The 20789-nt window shown below is 35.3% G+C and overlaps 1 protein-coding gene across 2 annotated transcripts in view; it reads right to left on the reverse strand.

Moving 5' to 3' along the window:
- The window catches only part of ATP9B (ATPase phospholipid transporting 9B (putative)), a 175543-nt gene that overhangs the window by 10304 nt on the left and 144450 nt on the right, over positions 1–20789 (reverse strand). For both annotated transcript variants that reach the window (XM_035316839.1, XM_035316838.1), the window contains exons 16-26: positions 20239–20487; positions 11337–11498; positions 9752–9844; positions 8495–8578; positions 7777–7947; positions 5700–5798; positions 3127–3216; positions 2508–2652; positions 2118–2182; positions 1533–1688; positions 1330–1394 (exon numbers count right to left, since the gene is read on the reverse strand). In XM_035316839.1, the coding sequence (XP_035172730.1) occupies positions 1330–1394; positions 1533–1688; positions 2118–2182; positions 2508–2652; positions 3127–3216; positions 5700–5798; positions 7777–7947; positions 8495–8578; positions 9752–9844; positions 11337–11498; positions 20239–20487 (1379 nt within the window). The remainder of the gene's footprint in view (positions 1–1329; positions 1395–1532; positions 1689–2117; positions 2183–2507; positions 2653–3126; positions 3217–5699; positions 5799–7776; positions 7948–8494; positions 8579–9751; positions 9845–11336; positions 11499–20238; positions 20488–20789) is intronic.

Below are 20789 nucleotides of genomic sequence, written 5' to 3' on the forward strand. Positions count from 1 at the left end.
TGCATTCAATTACTCTTTTAATGTAAATGAAGTTAAACTCGTTATTCTACCCAGTACTGAGGAAACTTACTAATGTAGCTTTACAAAGGGTGGTTGAGTCACCATCCTTGGAGGTGGTCTTCAAGAAACATGTAGATTTATAACTTAGCAGCACGGTTTAGTGGTAGACTTTAGTACTAGGTTAAACGTTGGACTAGATGATCTTAAGAGGTCTTTTCCAACCTGAATGATTCTATGATTCTATTGTCCAAATGCAACCTGGTCTTGGGCTTCTGAGAGCTGCCATTTGTGAGAAGTTACACAGACATTATATATCTAGAAATAATAAATAGATGCCTTTTGTTTGCATTTATCACCCAAATGTATTGCCTGCTACCATATTTACTATGCATTTGCATTTTGACTACCAGTTCTAAGAGCTGGCATTGAAACTCATCAACAGAGGATGAGAAACAATGAAAAAAAACAAGTGCTGTGTCCCTTACATTACAGTAAAGGTAGGAGAATGAATGGAAGTCTCATCAGCTCAGAAAGTGGCTTTAGATTTTAGTATGCAAGTGCCAGTTGCATAATTTTAGGCCACATGGTATGTATAGGGGTTAACATAACTATTTACAAGCATTTTGGAGGGGTCTACTGTTTCCCTCTGCAGTGTCTGGTGAAATCAGACCTTGATTTGGCTATGATTTGAGTTACTACTGTTTAAATGAAATAAAACAAGAAGTATAGAAAGAAGCTCTTAGGACAAGAATAGAAAGAAGCTCTTAGGACAAGAGGGGCAGAGAACAGTGAGAAACAGGAATATATCCATATACCTCAGCTGAATGACTTGGGGGAGATAAATTTCTAAAGCAGCTTTTGCCACAAGACCAGGGTACTCCAAATTCTGCATGCATGATCCAGAATGAAAATCTATGTAGCAGACTCAGTGCACTTTCAGAGGAAATTTCAGTCAGTAGCTTCAGCTCCATTTTTAACAGATGAATCTGTGATTCTCACTGAGGCTTGTATAGCAATTTGTTTAACAGCTGAAACTGGTTTGTGAGATTTCCTCTATCATTTTCACTCTGTATGTCAAAAAACCTATATGGTTTTCTTCTTCTAATGCAATGGCAGATTGCCCTCTTCCGAGAATCTCCCCAGTCATGTAGTGGATACAAGTGCGCATCCAACCTAGTTGACTGTTCATTTGTAGGTTCATTCCAGGTCTTGTTAGCATACCATTGATAAATGTATGAAAAATGGTCCAGTCACCAACTACATGATGTTACTTTACAAGTGTTTGTCTGTAATTATTAACATATACCACAACTGTTGGTTTGAACTTACCCTACCATTAGGAATCCTTGGTACAAGGGAACAGATGCAAAATAGAAGACTGATGAAAATACAGCCTACAAAAAGACAATTACGTATATTTAATATAATTCTGCATATGACACATTACAATAAAGAAAAAAACATTACTACTTAATGTTTTGTGACATTTCAAAGAATGTGCTTAACTATCCTGAAAATAAAGTTTTAAATACCTGCATAGTTGAAATAATAAGGCCTCGGTGCATGACAAATTGACCAAGTGCTGCTGATCTTTTGTAACTGTTTCGGCCATGTACCATCAGCAGCCTTCCTATGTGTTTAAACTGTGTGATAGAAAAGTCAGCTGCTAGGGAAGCTTGTTTTCCCTCCTAGAACAAAAAAAGGTTACAAACATGAAACCCGCTGTAGAACATATGTTTCAAATTTCAAAATTCTAAATTATAATTCATTTCACAAGTCAAATTTCCTACTGCTTCAGAAATCAACTCTACAGCGTGACACAAAGGACAGGTTTTTGGTGCGCATTTTAAAAAAATGCAGTGGCTGTAACAAGTATGTTTAACAACTTATCTTGTGTCTTTCAGGTAAATGCACATGTACATAGAGATAACTAGTGCTTTCTGCTTTTCTTGCTCTTTATATTTAAAAAGATAAAGCAGAGAACACAGAAGCAGAGAAAGTATTATTTCAAAGACTGAGAATTTTTTTAATCATCTTACAGCAGACTTAAATTTGAAATATTCAATTTAATAGTTCAAGAATCATGTTATATTTGAGAATTGACCTGGTAACATTACCTTGCCTTCAATTCCAATACCGCAGTCGGCTGCTTGGATCATGCTGACATCATTTCCTCCATCACCTGGAAAATGTCACTGCAATATTCAGCACTTCAGAGGTTTTACTCTCCTGGCCTTAAAGTACTTTAGGATCTCCTAATATACCTTTAAATTCTTACAGTTAATCTATGGATTATGATTAATAACTTCAGCAATCAAGACTTTTTCCTGTGGAGTAAGGAAAAAACCCACACCTTTCTCACGGAATGACATTTTCTGCTACAACTGTGTAAATACCTGGCTGTTGATAAAGAAATCTCTTTGGTTTTGTTTCTCAGTGGTGCCATCTACTGTGTAAGTTTATTACAGATTTTAGCTACTGCAATGGAAGATAGTGTCAACAGTTACCTATTGCACATGTGCGTTTTCCAGTGTGATGCTGTAACAGTTTCACAATATGGGCTTTTTGAGTGGGAGAACATCGACAGCACACTACGGCAGGACACTGGCAAGCCAACTCTACAAATTCATGCTCATAGTACTTCAGACAAACCTAAGAGAAAAATACACTCACATTTATTTTTAAGATTAAATAATATATGTACTCCAACACAAATACAGTATGAAGATTCCCTTTATGAGGTTCTGCTTGAACAACATCCCTCTGGGAGCAAAAGCCACTGTCCCCTGACTGCAATCTATTATTTTAAACTGACATTCTCTTTCATTTGGACAGCTAATGCACTTTAGAGTTAACAAAAGAGACAGTACTACAGCACGCTATATACAAATCTCATTCTATTACTATACAGGAGTCCAGAGAACCAACAAAATTTGAACATATATACTCTTTTTACTACTTAGCGAAAAATGGTAGTAACTCTAAGGATAACTTATGATATGGTCAAATACTGGAAGAAAATTTAAGGGCATGAAGCCACTGATACTTTATAAGCTTTATAAAAATAGTTTGTATGAACGTAGTTCATAAAGCATAAATACAATTTGATAGCAACCAAACTCTTACCTCAAGTGAGTCCCCAGATATCACCAAGGCACAGTCATGCTTCCTCCTAAAGGCATTTAGTTCTAAGTGAGCCTCTCCTCGAGTAGTAACCTTTAATAAAAATCACGCACTCAAGATTTTTAAAGGAAAAAACAAAACACAAAACAACAACAAAAAAACAAGGCTTTGTTTTTTCAACAAATGTTTTATTCTAATGCAGTACCAATGGGATGTGACTGTAAGTCTTGAATCTCTATGGAGTGAAAAAGTAATCCTCAGACAAAGAAAACCTGTGTAGTCAGACTGATCGGTTCCTCACAAAAAGCAGAGTAGGGCAGAAATATTAATGAATTAATACAATTTAAATATCTTAAATTCAATCTGACCCTAGTCTTTCCGTCTTGGCTGAGTTAGAGGAAAAAATAGTCCCCAAGTAAGAAAAAAAGACATTATTAACCAGTAAAATATATTCTTAGAGTAATGCACGATGATCATATTAGTAGTTCTTTCAGTTTGGATAAATAAACAGAGTTCAAGAGGCACAGAAAAATGTGCTCACTAGCACTAATCACTTTGAATCTTGCACAAGTATGCAAACAGGACCAAGTGACAATATACAAAAGAATTACATTATAGTTTTTTTTTTTTTTTTTTTAAATTTACATAACTATTGTTTCAGAGAGACCCAGATGTCAAATGTGGGAAAACAAAAAAAACAAACAAAAACACACACCAACTCCAAACCAAATGGTTCAACGGCTACCAAACGGATTTTGAAAGGTTTTGAACTAGAACACAGAACATAAACAATTAAGTTACATACAGATTTTGAAGAGAAAGGTGTTTTTTTCTTTAATAAACATCAGCTTCTTTTAGAGCTACCAGGTAGGCCAAAATTACAAGCAGAGAATAAAACCAACTCTGATTACACCTCTAATTTTGTCTCTGTTGACACTGTGCCTGAAGTTTTCGTATATGTGAGTCTGAATCACATTACTTCTTACAATCACATACATCCATCCCTCTGGAGAAGAGTCTCTACCATGCAAAATTTGGGTTATATTAAAATGCACTTACTTGCAAACAGAATAACTCATACTCATATCACAGTTCAGATTTTTTTCCCCTCCTTTCCCACAATGAAACACATAAATAGAAAGCTCCTATTCTGCCAACTATTAGGAACCAAGGATTGCATTGGTCCACAATAATCTTTCTGCATTGCAGAGATTACAAGATGTCAGCACTTGGCACACACTAAGGAGTGCTAATTGTCCACTCTGCTCGACCTTCACCTAGCACAGGTATTTTTATTTTGTAAACTCTAGAACAATATATCAATTAATTTCATTATAAAATAAACAAGCTGAGAATGTTACGAACAAGAGAGCAAGAAAAATAAAATGCATCTTTTTGGGAAGCCAAACTAGTAAGTTATTTATTCACTAATTTATAAGCAAAATAGAAGCGTTAAAGTACTAGGTATTTTCTTACATTAATCCAGGAGTTCATTCTTTGCAGCAAATATAGCCACAGAAATAATGTTGTATGAATCTATTTTCTAACTAATTTAAAACTTTGTGTATTCTCAGTTAACACAGTTTTATGTTGATCTCTTATTACTAGTCAAGGTAATGAAAATAAAAATCTGACTCAAACTAAATAGATTATGTTCAGGAAGACAATTTGTAATGTTACAACACGGAAAGGTCAACAAAAATTGATCTGAAGTTTTATCAGAAGCATTAATAATTTAATTGCAAATAGTCTGCAGGGCCTAATTTGCCATTCTGATGCTTCATAAGAAACTACATTTACATGTAAATTATATTCATATAATTATTTTTGTAGGTGCAAGTGGTTCATTTAGAACAAACACAGACATATGTCTGATCACACAGCATCAAAAAGTCTGAAAAATCTTTATTTTTGTTTGAGCTGAGTGGAGTTGATACTGTGCAAATATAACTGATATGTATAGAAACATATTCCGTTTGCTTTTCTAACAATTATTTTAATCAATCTATTAAAAAAATGTACACGTTTTATTGGAAAAATCATAATAGACAAATTTTGATTTTGATTTGAACTGTGTCTATACAGGGGACTTTGGCATCAGAGTTTAATTCAGGACTAAGTCTGCTTGATTCTAAGGAACGCTATTAACAGAAATGTTAGAACAAGCTAGAACCATATTCAGACTGCCTATGTTCCTAGAAACTCTTTCCTACTGGCTCAATACCTCACATGGACCTCTCTTCATCATTATTTAGACATGCCTTACTATATCCATTGTGTAAGTTAAGAGTGAAAAATGCATGCAAAACCTGGCTCACCTCAACATGCCTACAAACATTTCTGTAGCATATGAACAAATCCAAAACCAAACACCCTTAAACAGAAGCAATGCTTTGTAATTCTAAAATCCTTGAATGATGTCTTACCTTAAGTAATACTCTATTGACTGTTGCTATGAAACTCTCTACAGTAACCCATCTATTTTATAACAAGTGGGCAACTAGTATTCAAACAAAACAAAATTGGTATTAGTTGTCTTTTGATGAATCCAACAAAGAAGTCGGACCTATACTTACAGGTCTGAAAATGTGAATATCCTGAGTCCTAGACACTAAGTGAGAACTTTTTGCGATGCAAGTTGCTGTCTCCAGTTTATCACCTGTTAACATCCATATCTGCAAAATAATGTAAGTGTTAATTCTGTCAGACATTAACGTGTCTGTTGTTCATATCTGAATGAAAATTTTCTCCAACCTTTTTCTGGTACCCCATAAGATCAGCCTACCATGGAATATATACCGATATACATACTTTTAACAAAAATTAACGAGCAGTTTTTACTGCATTAACACATAAAGGAAAGGTTCATCTTTAAGAATCTTTCATTCTTCCTTCCCTGTCACAAGAGTCTATGTCTCAATTTACACAAAGACAAGGGGAAACTCTGTGGCAACCCACTGGCAGTTGAACAAGCATAAAAGACCTTTCCTATGGCCCTAATACTACCTTGATCAAAAGGCAGAGGATACAGACCCAACTACAAGAGAAATAACTACTGAGGCAGCTCAGCAAAACGATGGGACAACAGTTTGTGATCCTAGTAAGAATTTATCAAGTAGCAGCCAACCTGTCGGATGGCATATCCTGGAGGAAAAGCTACAATACTCAATACTCTGAAGAAATCCTGCCCACTGACCACTAAGAAGTGGGATGAATGCATTCCTTAAAGTAGGAATAAGGCTGATGATCCATCTGTTCTTAAAATGAGACAGCTCTCTTCCTCAACCCCATAACACCAACAAGACTGAAGGATGTCTGTATGAAATAACACTAGCCCTATACCAAATAGAAAAGACCAAGGAAGAATGATCTAAACTGCAGAAGTTATTACCAAATAGTTACTAAGTTAACAGTTGCAATTTTATTAATTCATAAGCTTCTGAATACCTCTGTTCCTGTATGTCTCAGGTAAGATCATTTTTGTTAGTGTCCATTTTGGTCTGTGACTTGACAAAACCCTCGTTACTGCTTTCCCAACTGTAATCGCGTATCTACAAATTTATGACCTATCTATAGTTACTGTTGTGTCCCCAGCCTACTATAATGTGGGCTGTGATTAAAGTCAGAACAATTTCAATTATCTGAAATCCTAGAACTCCATTGATAAGAAACCCTAAAAACTATCAGGACATACTGATCCAGATATCTCTTAACAATTAGAACTGACCACATATGGAAAAAGTATCACGAGTAAATAAGAAAATAATGTACATGAAGTACTACACACAAGTACTTTGCACTAGTTCCATTGTACTAAAGAAATGTTATGTAATCACAAGGTTTTAATCCAAATATGTATTTCTCTGATTGCACAACAGTGTGCTGCCAGCAAATTCACCTGAGAGACTTTGGGAAGCTTAGATTAATTAAACAAACAAACAAACAAACAAAAAACCAACAGAATCACAAAAATAGCCTATTTGGGAAGGCACCTCTGGAGATTACCTACTCTGACTTCCCTGAGCAAAGAAGAGTCAACTACAACAGGCTGTTCAGGACTATGTCAAGGCAGTTTTGAACTTCTCCAGGTATGGAGACTCCACAAACTCTGAGAAACCTGCTCCAGTGTTTGATCATCCTTACAGTATAAAGGTTGTTTCTTACATTCAAGTGGAACTTCTGTATTTCAGTTTGTGTCCATTGTCTCTTGTGCTTTCAGTAGGTGCCCCTAAGAAGAGTCTGGGCTCTCCTGTAGTTCAAACAGTTCACCTTTTGATCTTAGCTGAAACTTTTTGTGAGCAACAAGCCTGAAAACATTATCATAAGAATCTTGGGCCAAACTGATTTAGTATAAATTTCAGCTAGGACAGTTTACTGCAGGCAAACAGAGGATAAATGACAGGGACATACATTGGTATTTTTTCCTACAGAAGTTTAAGATGAATGAAACCTGTGGTTTGCAAGGGATCTTTGAACGTTATGCCTACTTAATTCTGCTAGATCATGCCCAGAATGCACTTAGGACTTCACGTATTTCTTATTTTGAATGAACCTTAATGTAGACAACTGTAAACTGTGTCTTGTAAAAGAAAAAAAAAATCACAAACATTAATAAATGATAAATTGTATGTCAAAACAGTATGTGTTCATTACCTTTATTCCAGCATTTCTGAGCATCTCTAGAGTTGGTCTAACATCTGCTTGCAATTGGTCTTCTACTCCAGTGAGACACAGCAATTCCATTTCTCGCTCCAAACTCTCTACAACAGCAGCAACTTTCAAGTTTCTATCATGTATGCTTAACTTTGCTTGGTTATATCGACTCTGTTTGCACAAACACAAAACTACTTAGACTTGGCTGTGACTTAAAAAAAAAAGTAAACATTTGGCCTATCAATTATAATAAAAAGTTGCATTTAAATATCTTCAATAAAGAAAAAAATTAAAAGAGTGGATCTGCATCTAATCTTATATGTGCTTTTTCTGACAGGTAAAATCAAGAGAGCCTTCTGAAGACCTACTATAAATTAGGCATCTCAGCGTCTAAGCAGAAACTGCTCTCATCTTTGAGAACAAGTAGATTTTCTGGTCAGACTAAAGCTATGGAATTAACATTATGTTATCCTCTGGGAAAATACAATCCAGTCGCTTAAATTTAAACAGCATCCTGTGCATACCTGTAGAACAATCACTAATGAATGGTAAGATCTGTAATAGTCTGCCATACCTCAACTATCAATATTTTCAATATGAGTTGTCTTCTTTACCTTATTAGCAGAGTAAAAAAAGATAAATGTTCCCCTTGAAGTAACTAAATAAAGCAAAACAGAAGAGCTACGTGAATAATATAGATCATTCTATCCCTTCATACCTCAAAATCTTGATACTGTTCCTCAGTCAGTGATTTTTTGGCAACAACCAGAGTACGCAGTCCTTCTCGAGCCATATTACCACACTAAATGGACCAAAACATAGAATAATAATGTATGCACACATTTCATACTATCTATTAGCAGGGAATGTCTGTAGCATAACAGTTTGTTTCTTTAGACTGTACATTAGTTTGGAGAAGCAACAAAAACAATTTCACTTCAGTTTTCCCAAAGCAGGATACTATTGGCAAGCCAATTAAGACTTTCTCTCCAAGCTTAAAGAAAAGCTCTTGTAGGCTGAAGTCTAAAAGTAAATTAAAACTATTTTTAAAGCTAAATATTTTCTTTTTTTTTTTTTTCAGCAAAATGTACCTCTTGTCAGAAAAATGTCTACACATTAAAAATACCCATGGAATAGCATATCTTAATGAAAACCAAGGCTGTATAGAACAAAACACTTATTGATTTGACCTCATAAAAGCTAAATAAATTAAACAAGTATTTTACAATTAATTGTGCATCATTATCGCCAAAAGTAATTTTTATGACATTGTGCTAGGTCTTCAGGGAGTTTAATTTATTCATGTCCCTGAATAAATCAAACTGCCTGCAGCACATATTGATTCATATTGCCAATATCATTATGAACATACACGGTGTAATCATTGTATTAACATATTGTCTATATGTCAGGTCAAAATAAGATGATTGCCAGCACCTACTAGAACCACACAGTGAAACATATTAATCAGTTTTGAAATTTGGTCTCTATCTATTTTATATTAAATATAATAAATATGATAAAAAGCTATTTCAATTTGTCTACATCCCATATTAAGCTTTAACTCATAATCATATTAAGCTTTAACTCATAATCATACTTCATTGTAGAATTTGATAAAAGGTTATTACAGGATGAACAGATTTATAGCAAAATACTCAGAAGTAATTAGGTTTTATGTGAAATGTCAGTCAGTGAAAAAAAAATCTTGTTTAAATAAGAATGTGTTCTTCTGTGACTACTAGTTTTGTTTTTTTTCTGTGTGCTGTACAAGAATTGGAAAGAATTCTAAATCCTAAAAACCCATTCAGGATACATGTAACTGAACTAGAAAAGCCATTACTGCACTGGCTCACGATCTCCTTTAAAACTATTCCAATAGCATTTAATATTTCAATTTGACATTAAACGAAAAAAAAATATATATAGTATATAATGTTGTATAAAGTATATAAATGTTGACTTTATTTCTTACCTCTTCTTCTAACCAATCATTGTACTGTACAATAGTGGACATCGCAACATCTGCACCCTTCATATAAAATGTAATATCTCCTGAAGATTCATCCTAAAATTTTACAAAAGAAATAGAAAAAAAAAATCAGTTTATCTGTTTATACAGTCAAAACTTGCCTACAAATAACCTAATCATCTTTTGAAGAAGTCAATGGATTGTCATTTATGAATAAAAATGAAGTACCTTGCAAATGGTTGTGTAAGTTTTATTATTTTATGTTAATATTTTCAATGATTCCTGATTCCATAGATGCACATTGCCTACTTTCCCATGTAAAGGGACCAGTTCTAACTGAAGTCAATATAACAGATTCCCAGCATCCCTAAATACTTCTTTCTAAATGTTAAAATATCACTGTATGCCCACTCTAACTACTTTTGTGTGTGTGTGCGTGTGTGGCATTCGTTATTTAAATTAAAACAGAAAGTTTGCTCTGTATCTTTGAAATATCTAAGTAATTAGAAATTAACAAATAACACTGTAATTAACAAATAACAATGTAATAATTTAACAGTTGTTTTAATGATGAAACATTCATTGAATATTCAAACAAGCCACAATCAAGGCAAATATTACCTAAATCAGTAATATGCGGTGTATGGTCTGTTGCAGAAATAATGGATTCCTCTGATCTACAAGCTTCATAAAATATCTCTAACACACTCGTAAGCAGGCTCATAATGCCAACCGCACTTCATGAAACACAGACTTGCCAAGATCCCTCCAGACCTGAGCATGCACTTACCCTATCTGAAGTACCTCTGCCTAAGGCTGATGGCATGCCTAGTTTGTTATTCACTTACAAATAAAGAATAGGATGAGTTCGACACCTGTTTAACTAGGACTTACTACTGATCTAATCATATAACCACGTTATCTGAAGCTGTTCTGTTACAGTATCTGATTTTAGTCAGGACAGAAGTACATAGTACACATGGCTTAACATTAGCAGAGGTTTAAACCTTCCTTTGCATGGTGTGGTGGCTTTCTTGCATCTAAAATTTTAATAATCATTATTATGCTCCCATCTGGACATCTAACAGATATATATGTGGTATATAAGCATATAAGGTAAAGCATATACCCAGTACATCTGAGACCTTGTGGTGTTTTGCTGTGCGTGCATGCATGCCTGAAAAAGTAGTATCAGTAGTGATACAGTATAGAAAGATACAAACTACTATTGCAAGAAATTTGTTCCACTTGTTTATCCCTTGAAGAGGCAACACACTTTGTAAGATTAAAATTAAAAATGAAGGGTTAAAACTTGCAACATCAGAGCCTAAGCATGAAGTACTGAAATTAACGTGTTGCATGTGAGAGAAGAGTTTGTCCTTTACAAACCTCTCTGCAACATCAGGTTAACCTGAATTTTATACAATCGTTTGTCTAGTGTATACCTGCATCAAGTGTCTACTTTCCATTTGAAAGTCCACTGTAATACATTCCTTGAAGCATCAAGTTTCTATTAAGAAATATCAAAATAAATGTTCAGTAAAAATAGCTTTTGAGAAATGAAAATCAACAGCAACCCCACAATTACCCGAACTATGATTCCCATGCGCTTGCTCTCGGAAGTGAAGGGGAAAATCTGCAGAATATAGTATGTCAGAATGTGTCCACCAGGGGTCTTCAATTGCATTGAGGTCAAATCCCTGTTAACTAGTGTAAGACCGACACTCTCTGTCCACTGCACCAGAGCTACCTAAAGACAAAAGAAAAAAAAGACACATTTAAATGTGAAAGGTCAATTGCATTATATAGATAAGGCTACAGCCAAAGAACTGTCAGTAGGGTAAATGTTTAAGCTGTTCCAAAGATTTCAACTCTCTCATAGAAAAAACACCAGCAGACAGTACAACATCTTAGTACATCAAAATAATGTTTTCCTTCAGAAAACTTACAAAAATTAAAATTTAGCAGTGTGATGGAAGACACACAAGCAGGAAAAACCTCAGGTAAGTTCAAACGACGTGATGACTAATACCCACTAAGAATTTCATCCAAATTGAGTAAATTACTGAGTGGCTTCTAATGAAAATTTAAATTAGGGGGGAAAAAATGTTGTACGAACTCCCAAGAAATCCTCGTAGTGTTGTCTGTGTAGGCACGGACAAATGAAAATGCACTGAGATGCAGTTAAATAAAGAGAAAAGAACACACTTTAAATAGCATCATTTTAAAATCCCCAAATCACAGGAAGTCTTTTTAGAGATTTTTCTTCTTCAATAAAAGTACCACATAAGCTGTAAGTGATCCAATACTCCCAAGGTTAATTTTCAATTTTCACAGTGAAAGGTTACTATTACATTCTGACCTGTAAATTGCATCTTTCTCCTAATACCCTATCATCTCATTTGTGTCCCTTTGCAGCTAGGACTTAAGTGTTCTATATTTGGTGACTCACATCTGTTTATTATTTTGCTTATGCTTGGCTTCACCAACCATTTGAACTAGCATTTTGCAGCACAGTCATTTTGGATTCTTATACCTGGGCTACACACAACTACTTATTTTTTTTTCTTTTTTAAAAAGTGCATATACCATAGCAGTGCAAATACCATAGCAGAAATGGTCAACAAGACTCAGGAATCAAATAGTTGCCTAAAAGGCAACTGAGCTAACTTGAGAGTAACACATGAAGTTTGACTCCTGTCATTATACCAGAGCAGCCATACCGTAACAGTATCCTGAACAACACAACCAAACCATACCATTAAATATCTGCAGCCTTTATAACATACAACTATTAAAGAAATACATTTCACAGATGGCATAAAAATATAAATTAGAAATCTGCACATATAAGTATATACTGAATCACTGGCTGCACAGAGTTTAGAAAAAGGATTGTTAGATTAACACTCTCTCGAGGTTTCCCCTCTACAGATATATTCCATTCTTTTTAATGTTTCTGAAATGTTACATTAAAATGGTCTTGTAACCCAGTGTAAAAACATCTAGAACCCCTAGAATGGCACGTGAATGCAGCAGCTCTAGCTTCTACAGCACCTTACATATTGGATGTAGTCAGATAAAACAATCAAAGGTTGGGGAAGCACAAAAAACTTTTCTGGAGATGCTACTGTTTTGCTTTCAAAAAAAACAACAATCTATTCTAACGATAAATATTTATTTGCTGATAACCATTAATTTCCTAACATGGACAGATGAAATACATCAAGTCTCCTGAATCCAAGTTAGGGACTTATTTGAATACTCTGTGGGTCTTGTCAGGCTGATCACTAATTTTCTTTTCTATAGAAATCAGTTTCCCAGGTGACATAATTGCACTGGTCCCCCCATTACTGAGACACAGGTCTGTGCCTCAACCCATTAACCATGTAGTGTACCTGGGACAGGTAACACGGGGAGAGTCGAAGAGAGCTTCTGTTGTTTCTCACTTGCTATTTGTCTTCCTCCTCAGTCCAGCTAGTAAGAACAGTTACCCACCTCTGATATGACAACCTCAAAGTAACATTAGTAGTGAAGGTAGTAAGTATTTGCATTATGGAACAGAAATGGGACAGATTTGACAAAAGCTACTGAGAAACATCTTGTTTGGTGTTTCTTACTCCAGAACTTTCAGATCTTATCATCACTGTTCAGCTCTCATTCCCCCTGTCAGTAGACTCTCTCCACTAGAGGCCACCAGCCCCTAAGAGCTGCCATAGTTCACAACCCCAATACTTAACTCTTCAATTATGATAGCACAAATTGCCACTCAAAGTAAAATCCCAAGACTTCAAAAGGAAACTCTCCCAATTAGTGGGCAAAGCAGCATTTGTTCACCCAAGATACCCACAAGCTAATGTGTTTAATTTTATGGTAGTATTAGCCCAGGAGGTAGAAGTAGCTTCTCTGAGCATGATGGTTTACCTAACTCAGCTGTCTGAGGAACATGTGCATCTGAAGTGGGGCACAAAGAGGGGAAACTTCAGAAGCACTATTGTTACAGACCTTGTGCAGACCTGCACAATAATTCAATCACTTCGGGACAATCATCCCATTTGTTTAGAAACATTCATTTACTGAACTAAAAAAAATCAGTTTATATCTATCTTAAGTAATTTATAGAAAGTTCAATTAAGCATACATGGTTGTTAAGTGACAAGGATGCAGTTTCATCGGTGATGAAACCTAACTGCCTATTAAAGACAAAAAAAATGAATAGTTAGTGAATAATTAGGAATTTTGTAAACACCATATTAAGCAGAGAACAAAAAAAAAAACATATTCCTGTTGAAGATTCAGAACTTCAAATTTGATTAGACAATTAGACTGACTTTAACCAAAACCAAATACTAATCAACAATTTTAAACAAACAAACAAACAAAAAACACTTTAGGAAACATGTAAACTAATACTCCACAAAGATTTTGGAATATATGATTTTATCATAAATCAATTTTAAATGACAATTTTTAAACTGTTTCCAACATTATTTTTTATTTTTAAGGGAAAAAAAAAATATCTCTCTTACAGGAAATTCTATTAGCCCATTAGTTTTCCATTTAATAATCTCAGTGAAAATAACTACGTGGCAGAAAAAGCTACAGGTATCTATCCACACAATTCAACAGCCAAAATAAACACTGATGTGCAAGATGAAGGATTGTCCATAGAAAGCATTTAAAAGAATGGACATATCCTTATTTATTTTCAACCTCAAGGATGGAAGAGTTAAGTGACTCCCTAACAAATAAAAGAAGCTTTATTCTCTCTGAAGTGGTGTTAAATGGCTTTAGGCCACGCAATCAATAGGTACAGGTCTGCCCCTTACTCAGCCCAGCTCCAAGATCCTCTGTGCATTCTCCTGACCTTTCCCCATGAGGGTAAATGACTTGCACAAGGGTGGGGACTCTCAGTCCTGGTCAGGTTAACATCTTCCTCTGGATTAGTAGGAAATACCGGGTATCACCCAACTGTCTTACTCATTTTTATTAAGGGGAATAAAAATTTCCCCCTCTGCTCTGCTATGGTCAGCCCTCACCTGGAGTACTGTGTCCATTTCTGGGCTCCCCAGTACAAACAAGACAGGGATCTCCTGGAAAGAGTCCAGCGGAGGGCCACAAAGATGATACGGACCTGGAGCATCTTCCCTATGAGGAAAGGCTGAGAGACCTGGGTCTGTTCAGCCTGGAGAAAAGAAGACTGAAAGGCGATCTTATTAATGTTTATGAATACCTTGTGTGGGAAACAGAGGGATTTGGCCAACCTCTTTTCAGTGGTTTGTGGGTACAGGACAAGGGGCAATGGCCACAAAATGGGTCACAGGAAGTTCCACACCAACATGCGAAAAGAACTTCATGGTGAGGGTGACGGAGTACTGGAACTACCCAGGGAGGTTGTGGAGTCTCCTTTCTCTGGAGATATTCAAGACCTGTCTGGATGCCTACCTGGGCAACCTGCTCTAGGGAACCTGCTTTGGCAGGGGGGTTGGACCCAATGATCTCTTGAGGTCCCTTCCAACCTCTACAATTCTGTGATTCTGTGAATTGCAACATGGAATCCTTTTGCTCTGTGGGAAAGATAATGACCTCTAGTTACTTGTCACCTTGGGACCCTGACGGCAGGAAGAAGTCATGGTTGATGAAAAACTGATATAGTCACTTGAAAAAATGAAACTTGCCTTGTCTTTGAGCACACAGGGTCATACATAACAAAGTGAGGTACGAGATATCCTGCTGAATTATGAAGACCTTCACTTACTAGTTCCATCCTAAAAGGCTGTTACTGCTTGGCCTAAGACCAAAAAAATGCCCCTGACCATTTAGATGAAAAATGGACCATATAAATAAAGGCTTTGAAGCCTTTGACATTTATGAGCGAGCAGTTTGTAGGGTAAGAGTGAAGAACTACGTGTGGAAATTTCTTAAGATAGTTTTGCTGCTTTAAGAATTCTCATGTAAGCAACCTTCATTTATTTCAGAGCAAAATAAAAGCATCTTAATTTCAGACAGTCGGATATACTTTCAAAACCTGGTTCCCATGTAAGGACACAGAGGACACGCAGGTTATACATGTGGTATATTGAGGTTAAGACTATTGGTATGGTAACAGGGAAGAAGCTGGGAGCTTTTTTTTTCCCTAATGTCTGAATGTTCCCAACAGTTTCTGTTAGGATTGTTCAACATTAATGTTTCCAATGAGCATCGCTTTGTTTATATTTATGAACAATGATTTGGTAAAGGAAATTTGCAGTCTACCCCTTTTCATCAAGAACCTTCAAAATTAAATAAAATTATTAACTTAAAATACAGCTTGATATGTGAAAAAAACTGCCAATCGATATTCAAGACAAGCTATGAAGTAGTTATTCTTTGTGGGTCTCGAAGGTCATGAAAGTGATGGTTTTATGCTACTGAGTGATTTGCTTTTCACAATACATTGACAAAACAACACAATTAGTCTTGCTTCAATAAGCACACACAATAAAATGAATTAAACAATACAACATGTCTCATACATTACAGCTTCACTCTTGTAAACACAAAAGCTGCTTCACTAAGGGCATATCATTTCCCTGTCTGTTTTTAAATGATTGGCTGTGTATCATTGTAATTAATTTTAGAAACTGTTGTCTTTGGACAGAAATGTTGGAATTAAGTAACTGACCACACTTTAAAGTAGTATTTAAATACTTGAAATCCTGGAATTAGAAATGCTTGAGAATATAACAGTGCAGGACAAAGCATAACCAATAAATAGCTGGTTTATGAGAGTATGCAGTCATTAAAAATCGTGACTGATCAATCTTTTCTGACCAGAGGGGAGCAAAGGTCTTCAAAGGCTCCTGTTCATAGCATGCCCCTGAATTGCTTGGGTCTGTGACCTCTGAACTCCATTGCTTTACCTACTTAGCTTATACCCTTTTATGATTGTTCATTACATTAGGGTAGCTGACTTTCTACAGATGAGCTGAACCCACAGCTATCATGGCCGAGTAAAAGACGTTTTTATTTTATTTTTTAAGTAAGATCTCAATGAATGTTTATCGTTTGCTATGCTACATCTGCAGAGGACAAGTGACAGACAAATGAAACTTTCCACTGTTTCAGAGAAAATGAAATATTGATCACTTATCATAAGAAACAAAGAGCCTGGCATAAGTAGGGTTCACATTATGAATACAAAATCAGTTACTTATCTCAGGTTACTCTAACGATAGATAAATACATATTTTATGATGAATGTACCTACTTCTAAATGCACAGACTTTCTTTTGGTTATATTATCTATATATGGATGCACACATACACGTGTGAAGAATTTCAAATGAATGTAATTTCATTAACTGTATTATGTGTCAATATATTACTGAACTGCTTCTTATACTCTTCTACAGGGAATATCAGTTTGTACTTACACATTGTTCTCTGCTCTTTATATGCTATGGTGATAACATGCAATGTTACATAATGCAAAAAGACAACTGAACAAATCACATCTTCTTTCAAAAGACTGCAATCAAGCAAGTTCCATAAACAAAATCTAAGAGAATAGAGTTGTAATGTTGAGAAAGCACAATGCATAAAACTGGTTAAGTCTATTAAATGATAATGTTGCTTATTAACCAAATATGTTGTGATAGGTCAGTGTTGAGGTTAAACAGAAAACATCAATTGAATCATTTCCCTAAATAAAGCTCCAGGGTGCAATATTCAAAGCACTTTATTCAATAAAAAATGCTTTTAAAATGGTACTTTGGTGATTGGGAAACATTGGCATCATCAGTCAACCTAACTGCAGGAAAGTTCAATAAGCTAAATAATGAACCATTTACATTATTTTCCTTAGGCTCCAGTGATTTGCAAGCATTGCATCAATACAACTCTTTAAAAAATTATGATAAAGACCTGCTAAGCCTTTCAACTCTTAGCCTTTTTGCTGTTATCCAGCATTTTTTATGCTATTTAAATGTTTTTTGTAGCTTCATCATTTTATAAGACTCCTTTCAGTATCAATTTCTAAATATATTAAACTATACCTATTCAATATAATATTTTTAGTAGTTTCAAACATCTTTGAAAATGAAATTTAATGCTGTCTGTTCTGAAGTGTGTTGCAAGATTTTCATTTCACTTGCATATACTTTGAATGGATGAGTTCAGGATAAAAAAATCGTTATTAAAAATACCTGTACATTCTCTCCCTTAAAGTACTAACAGTTTCTTTGTTGCTGTCTTCCTCTTCCACTTTGCTTTTCACCCCGAGCCCCGTATCTGTCATCTAAGCACTTTATCAACTTTCCTTTCCTTTTTCGAAGGTCAAATCCTTTACTGTCTTCCCAGGGCACCACTTGCATAATTCTCAAGTCTTACAGCTGTTTCCTTTAGCAAATACTGGAGGAGAATTGCTATTCACAGCATTATTTTCAGATTCCAAACAAGTGGATGAATTAAAAAAACACAGAGAGAAGTGTGTGAAAAAACTCACCATTTCTCTTAATTGCACATCTCTTCACCTTTGTCTGTTAAAGCTGAAGGGTTTACTTAATATTTAGCTGTGATTACATCTTCCATTATATTTAGTGGTACCTTGCAGGCTCACTACACTAATACATTTAGTGAATATGATTATATATGCATATGAAAAATTGTACGTGTGCAAATATTAAGTCAAACATTATGCAGATACAATAACAGATTATATTGACAGTATCTCTGTCATAAACAAATGCACTTCCAACATTCTCAACTCATATTGTAGGTAAACCTGTGTTATATAACACCACACACAATATTATGGATTATTGATTTTAGTCAAAGTGCTCAAGTCCTACCTACAGTTTATTTTTAAAATGGATGTTCTATCTGCTGCTTTTTAATCTCTTAGAACCAGTCATTTCTTTACATTCTGCAATCCCTTGATACCATCAACTACTGGAAGTGGATATAATTGTCTGTTCAGTACAATATTGAGAAGGTCTTCATTTTATTTAATTTTTAAAAGCACTTGTTATAAACTTGTTTCTTTTAGCAATTAGTTTGCAGTTTGAATTGTTAAAATTGTGCTAATGTTACATATGGTGATATACTAAAAATGTAAACCAAATGTATACCAAAAATAACAAGTGAAGCCGTAGTAAGATCATGTTTGTGGAAGAAATATTACCTGGTATTAAGTCAACTTGTACAGTTAGAAAAGTATACAGGCTTTCACATATACAACTCCTTCTTCATATCTTGTGAAAACCGTCTTTTGATTATGACTAAGTGGCTATACCACCAACAGAATATACAACCTTCAAACACTGCTAGAATTTCTTTAAAACAAAGATGCCCTTCAACCTGTTCAATTTAAGAAGCAATCTGACTTCTAAATATTCTGTTTTCAAGAGTACACCCATATCCATGTCAGTGGATCAGAATTATTTTTATGCTTACTCTGCAATATATTGAAACTTGAATTTTGTCTCTGCCTCGTAAGATCTTTCTGGATTGAATTTTACGTAACTAATTCAGGTCCCAAAACATGACTACTCAGAATAATAACTCAGGTCTATTGAAAGCAATAGAATTTGTTTCAGATTTGGATTTCAATGGAAGGCAAATGCATATTTCACTCAAGTAGGGTTTTAAGTTTGTTCCACACTTCATGAAGTTTTGACTGAACCCTCAAGATAATGCAGCTACCTAAGGTAAGTAAGCTCACGAGCCTTTCTGCAGGAGTACTTGAGGTTTGGACTTTTTTTTCCTGTTAAGAGTCTGTATATTCCACTAATTGGTAGTGTCACTAGCTAATGTACCTGCCTGTCTATCATTCAAAGCTGAGTTTCATATTCTCTTTTGAATATCTGTGCTATGATCCATACATGAATTAATGTTTTGAGAATCATAGATTCATAGAATATTCCGAGTTGGAAGGGACCCATAAGGATCATCAAGTCCAACTCCTTGCACCGCACAGGTCTACCCAAAAGTTTAGACCATGTGACTAAGTGCACAGTCCAAACGTTTCTTAAATTCATACAGGCTTGGTGCAGTGACTACTTCACTGGGGAGCCTGTTCCAGTGCACAACCACCCTCTCTGTAAAAAATCTCCTCCTGATACCTAGTCTGAACTTCTCCTGCCTCAGCTTCACCCCATTCCCACGGGTCCTATCACTGGTGTTTATGGAGAATAGGTCACCCGCCTCTCCACACCCACTTGAGAGGAAGTTGTAGACCGCATAGACGAATACACCTAATAACTTTAAGTCTGATACTCAACGCAGTATCGATTCCAAAGCATTAACTTCACAGACCTCTTAGTCAAATAATTCAAACCACCTTTATATAACCTAGATCTTTCCTATAGCAGTAAAGGAAGTAAAACCAGATTATTGGAAGTATAAAGAAACCCCACCCCAAAACACTTGTATTTCACAGTTCTGTTCTTTTTAACTTTGTGAATCCTGTTTTTTAGCTGAGATTAATTTTTTTGCCCTTGCATACTAACCTCATCAGGGCTGGAAGCCTGGTAAGCTCGATTTTCATCACTGAAGTCCTGATCCACCTCTGCATATTCTGTTTCTCCAGACACACCAGCACGTGATTCATAAACTGGGGTCACATTGTGGCACAGTGCAATAGCCTTCACTGCTTCATGTATTCGGCTGCTGACGCTCTTGCGGACTTTGGGTGCAGAAGACTGAGGTTTCCTAGATGGTGTTGAACTTACATTGCTTCCACTATTCTGAGAATGCACCTTTAAGACCCAACACAATGAACAGTAAAACAAAGTTTAATAGAAAGAAAACATGAATTCTGATTTATATCTGGTTTTTCCCTTTACAAAGGGTGATGAATTATAAGGATAGTAAGTATTTATTTCATAAAAACTACTGTTAACTCTTTCAGTTAGTGATTCATAAAAACCCTCATCTACTTTTCTCTAGAACTAATGCATAACCATTGTCTTGAACTTATATTTAATTTCAATGAGAGAATTCAAACAGCAGGTAATTGAAAAATGCAAAGTTAAAACAAGTAACCAATAAAATGAATAGG

This window comes from Oxyura jamaicensis, chromosome 2, assembly GCF_011077185.1.
Source record: "Oxyura jamaicensis isolate SHBP4307 breed ruddy duck chromosome 2, BPBGC_Ojam_1.0, whole genome shotgun sequence".
In the NCBI taxonomy this organism is placed as follows: Eukaryota; Metazoa; Chordata; class Aves; order Anseriformes; family Anatidae; genus Oxyura; species Oxyura jamaicensis.